Source organism: Parambassis ranga, chromosome 24, assembly GCF_900634625.1.
Source record: "Parambassis ranga chromosome 24, fParRan2.1, whole genome shotgun sequence".
NCBI lineage: Eukaryota > Metazoa > Chordata > Actinopteri > Ambassidae > Parambassis > Parambassis ranga.
In genome coordinates, this window is record NC_041043.1 from 17,173,110 (window position 1) to 17,178,109 (window position 5,000).

The 5,000-nt window shown below is 52.9% G+C and overlaps 1 protein-coding gene across 1 annotated transcript; it reads right to left on the reverse strand.

The window, feature by feature from the left end:
• Positions 1 to 289: 289 nt before the first annotated feature.
• Positions 290 to 3,019, reverse strand: hey2 (hes-related family bHLH transcription factor with YRPW motif 2). Its single transcript, XM_028396903.1, has 5 exons — positions 2,617 to 3,019; positions 1,819 to 1,891; positions 1,652 to 1,735; positions 1,468 to 1,549; positions 290 to 1,207 (listed from the first exon to the last, which is right to left on the reverse strand). Exons 1-5 carry the CDS (start codon positions 2,700 to 2,702, stop codon positions 561 to 563), a joined length of 972 nt encoding a protein of 323 aa, XP_028252704.1. The 5' UTR covers positions 2,703 to 3,019; the 3' UTR covers positions 290 to 560.
• Between the last annotated feature and the right edge of the window lie 1,981 nt (positions 3,020 to 5,000).

The window sequence follows — 5,000 nt, forward strand, 5'->3', positions numbered from 1 at the left end:
GCCCTCTTCCTCTCTGGTTGTCTGCTCTCTGTCTGTATGTAAACATGGCTGACTGGCTCATGTCACCTAATTTACCGCCGCTCACTTCAAAGCCACGTCCCGCCGTGAGAACCGTGTCGGCTGACCGGGCTGGATTTACTGCCCGCGGAGCCGTTCCCAGACCTGTCAGCCTCTAATCCTCCGCTCAGCTGGAAGTGTTGGCGTATTCCTCTCTGGGGAGGATTTAACAGGGGTTCAGTGTGGAGGTCATGAAGTGTGTGTGTGTGTGAAGTAAACCACAGACACCATCAGGATTTAATGTTTTAATGTCTCCACTCATGTTAGACAGGTTAAAGGTGAGAGGGTGACATGATGGCGTCGTGTTGGGACTATTTTCAGCGGCGGATTAATCCACTTCCTGTTTGCGGGAGTTAAAATCATATTAAAGGAACGTTACTGCAGGTTCAGGCTTGTGCTGCTGGAACACACAGCAGCTGAAGCTGAATCAGAACAAACGAGGCAGCAGCAGTCCGTCAGAACCAGTCTGTCAATCACACGGAGGTTAGTCGGCAGAGACGGCGTCAGAAAGCACCGACCTCTGTGCCCCACGGCCGGTAGGGTTTACTGCTGCTGCTGTGGGGTGTGTGTGAGGAGGAGGAGGGCGTGGGAGGACTGGTGGTGGAGGTGAAGGAGGAGGGAGGGAGGACGGGGAAGCCTGCGTGGAGGCTGATGGGAAACGACGCAGAGAGGGAGAGCAAGGAGGCGGAGAGAGGAGGGGGGGCGCAGGCGAGCACGAGGGAGGAGGAGGAGGATGAGGAAGGTGAGGAAGAGGTGGAGTCTGCATGGGAGGAGAAGGAGGAGGAGGCCACGCTGCGGTGTGATAGCTCCGCCAGCCTCTGGGGGGCACCACCTCCTCCTCCTCCTCCAGCGTCAGGAGAAAGGGGAAGTCCGCTCAGTCCGTATGGCAGAGGATGCAGCGCCGCCCAGTGATGGGGGTGGAACGGGTGAGGTAAAGGGTGAGGCTGTTGGTGGTGATGGGAGGCAGCCGTCAGGGCGGCAGCATCACGCTGCGAGGAGCAGGAAGTGAGGTGGGAGAGGAGGCGGGAGCGCAGTGGGTCGCCGGAGTCCAGGCCCTCCACGGCACTCAGGTACCGGGACACCTCCGTCACACACTCCCTGAAGCCCAAACACAGGAAGTCCAGCGCCAGGGCGTGGGCGTCAAAGAAGCCTGCAGGTGGAGACAAACACACAAGCCCCGCCCACATCAATCAAAACTGAGCAGTTAGCAGGTCTGACAGCACCTCCTCACAGGAAGCGACGCCGTGACCTCAGCACGCTAACTGCACTGACTACACACTGTTAAACCCAAAGAGCCGCCTGCTGCAGGCCCCGCCCCCTCCGCCCTGCCCCGCCCCCTCCCCCACAGGATGCTGACGCTGTGATGGAGGAACCTCCGGCTGTTCTCGGGTGGAGATCTGCTGCTGTTACCTTGCCCTCCGGCCGCCTGCAGCATCTTCAGATGGTCGACTGTCATCTGGAGGATTTCTGCCTTCTCCAGTTTAGCTGAACCCTGAACAAAAAAACACATTTTGGTCATGTTGAGTTTGTTTTGGATGCTCAGTGAAGGACATGATTGATGGCTGATTGATGGTTTGGATGAGCAGAGCTTCACCTGCTTCTCGAAGGCGGTGGGGACGAGTCTCCGCAGCTCGGACAGGCTGTTGTTGATCCGGTCTCTGCGTCTCTTCTCGATAATCTGACGACAACAAAGACAATAACAACAACTTTACATCCTCAACCCAACAACACGCCTGCCAACAGTGTGTCAACAGCACGCACCCCTCGGCGCTTCTTCCTCGCCATCACCTGGGTGCTCACGGCCGGGGATCCACAGCGAATGAAGGACGCCTTCCTGTAACACAAACCAACACAACCTTCAAATTAAACACGGAGGTTTTGGAACTTTGTGTCTCATTGTTGTGTCCGTCTAAATCACACAGCGGGCTCCTCAGAGTGTCTGAACGTTGGAAATGATTTGATGAGTTTGATGCTGCTTTTATGTGTGATCACACTTCAGAGGTCAATATTTAATCCACGAAGTTCAAAGCTTTAGCTTCAAGTGACAAAGTGCATATTATACAACAGTTCCAGCGTTTAGAACGTATCGCTTCAGAAAAAAATCAAAACGTTTTTGAAGTTATGACCTCAGGATTCTGCCTGATGGCCTCTTAGGATGCAGCGACCCTCAGGTTGGGAAACTTCCAGTGAATAAAGTTTAAATGAGTTCCTCCAATAAAAACAGTGACACAGTGACTCCTTCTGTCTGCTTTAAATCCATAAAGCACCTTTTGGTCACTGTCTCAGGAAGAACGCTCATTTTCATGTTTTAGTTACTTATTGTTTGAATTTTAGTAAAAAACAAACAGGTTCTGCCTCTAAAAGAAAAAGATCCTAAGTTTAACATTTCATAAACCACATCACAGAAACAAATCCTCAGAAAATGCAGGCCTACTTTTGTTTGTACACTCTTCTTTAATAACTCTTTGTGCAGGTTTGTAGTTAAAATAACAGAAACAGAAGCTCCGCGTGTGTCGATCAGCTGTTTTATCAGCTGTGATTGATCGCGGAGCGGCTCACCCTCCCTGAAGGCTCTCGCTGCCCACATCGATGGGCTCCTCCACCTCACTCTCCGCCGAGCTGCTGTCCTCACACGGCCGCTTCATGGCGCACAGAGGGCGGCGAAGGCTGCGGCGTGTCCGCGGGAGGAGAGTCCGAGCCGGAGAGGAAAGTTTCCTCAGAGGGTCTGAGTCAGTGTTCGGTATCGATCTATGATCAATACTGATCAGCGGCTGCAGGCAGCAGCTCAGGGAGCCTGCTCCAGGAGCTCCAGGCTCCTGCAGACACCCTCCAAGATTCCTGCACAGACGGAACGAATCAAGCGGCTCCAACACGTCGTTCCAGCGGCGCGTCTCCGGTAAACGGTCCGGGGCAGGTGGCCTGTGTGACGGCTGCAGAGCGCACTGCTGAGCGCTGCGTCCTCCTCATTCTCCTCCTCCTCCTCTGCTGCCGGAGCTTTCCCACGGAGCCTGGGAGCCACACACACACACACACACTCACACACACACACATACTCACACACAACACACACACACACACACACACACACACACACACTCACACACACACACACACACACACACACACACACACACACACGCACACACACACACATACTCACACACACACACACACACACACACACACACACACACACACACACACACACACACACACACACACACGCACACACACACACATACTCACACACACACACACACACACACACACGGGCGCACTGAAGCCGAGGTGTGTGTGTGTCTGCAGGCTGCTCCCGCTCTGCTGATGATACCGACTGTCTGCTTCAGTGTGTGTGTGTGTGTGTGTGTGTGTGTGTGTGTGTGTGTGTGTGTGTGTGTGTGTGTGTGTGTGCGTGCGTGCGTGTGCGCGCGCGCATGGGAACGAGGCCACTTGTGACGGTCATTACGTCAGGTCCCGCCTGCAGTGAAGGATTCTCTCAGGTGTTTTCCTCCTGAGCTACACAAAACACACACTGACACACAATCCATGTGACACTTTAACCTGCAACACACACACAGGGCTACAGCGAGGAGTGTATGTGCATGCGGGCCTCTGTTGTTGGTCTGTTGTCTGGCATGGCTGTGCTGGTTGTGTGTTTCTGTCCTTACAGCTGCTCTGTGTCGTCTTTTGTTGTTCTTTGGTGTGTGTGTTGTTGTGGGTGTTTTGTGCATGTTTTGTGTGTCTTTGCGGTGCTGTTGTGGTTTCACACCGCTTTGTGGTTGTTTTGTGCCTGTGACTGCTGTGTGTGTCTGTTGTTGTTCCGTCCAGACACTCTCCAATCTGAAAGTGTGTTAATGTGTTTTAATAATTTGGAGGAACCACAATACACACCTGAGACCAGCTACACAGTGTGTGTGTGTGGTGTTCCCACAGCTCCTGGCTGTGTTCACTGAAACCCAATCATCGTGTGAGAGAGGCCAGACATGCACACACACACACACACACACACACACAGTGTGAGTGTCTGTCTTTTCACACCTGCTAATCTTTTAGCGATACAACAATGATTTAATGCAGGAATTATAACACACACACACACACACACACACACACACACACACCTCTGCTCTTTCTTCCAGCTGATAGCTTCAGACAGGCCTGTCAGCAGCCTCTCATTGGCTGAGCTCCTCCTCAGATTGTTGCTGTAACACAACAGTAGGTCGTCTACACAATGAAGGCTGCTACAACGTTAAGACACGGGCTCATTTACAGTGATAAATTCTGTCATATAATAAATATGCAGTGTGGGCATTACAGCTAGGGGGCGCCGTAGCATGAAACCACAAGGAAAGTTTGAACTCTGTTATTTACCCAAACCCCAGCTGAACCCGGGAATCACACGTTCAAACACACAAACTGTAAACACAGACAGACGGAGTGCCGTCACCCTCACGTGTCTGTGGGCGTGGCTTCAACCGTCGCCATGGTGGCCGTGATGCTGCCTGAACACTACATACAGGCTCACAGGTGGAGCCAGAGGGCAGCTGAGGCAGACACCAGCCGGTCGCACCTTTCATGAAGGCTGCAGTTTAACATGGAGGCCTGTGGGGGCGGACTCACTTTGGGAGCCAGCCTCTAGTGGACACTGGTGGAACTGCAGTTTGCCACACTGCTCTGAGAGCTTCCTGTGTCTCTCTCCACAGTCTGAGAAGCAGCTGAGAGAGAATCAGCAGCATCAGCTTCTGTGTGTGTGTGTTGATGATATCAGACATTTATTGGTGTCAGAGGTCACAGAGGACAAGCAGGGCCATCCTAGAGCAGGAAACACTGAGGCATATCTGTGTGTGGAGGGTAACATCTCAGGGAGCGCCGGGCTGCGAGTCGGAAATCCTTTAAAACCTTTTTGGAACAAGAGAACACAACTGGGAGCTCAGTGTGTGTGT

What these genes read in the sequence shown, in the direction of transcription:
- hey2 (XM_028396903.1), bottom strand. Translation starts at nt 2,702, where the DNA reads ATGAAGCGGCCGTGTGAGGACAGCAGCTCGGCGGAGAGTGAGGTGGAG. An exon ending in CGAGGAAGAAGCGCCGAGGG is followed by an intron (nt 1,736 to 1,818) that starts GTGCGTGCTGTT and finishes TGTTGTCGTCAG; the next exon opens with ATTATCGAGAAGAGACGCAG. An exon ending in CCACCGCCTTCGAGAAGCAG is followed by an intron (nt 1,550 to 1,651) that starts GTGAAGCTCTGC and finishes TTTTTTGTTCAG; the next exon opens with GGTTCAGCTAAACTGGAGAA.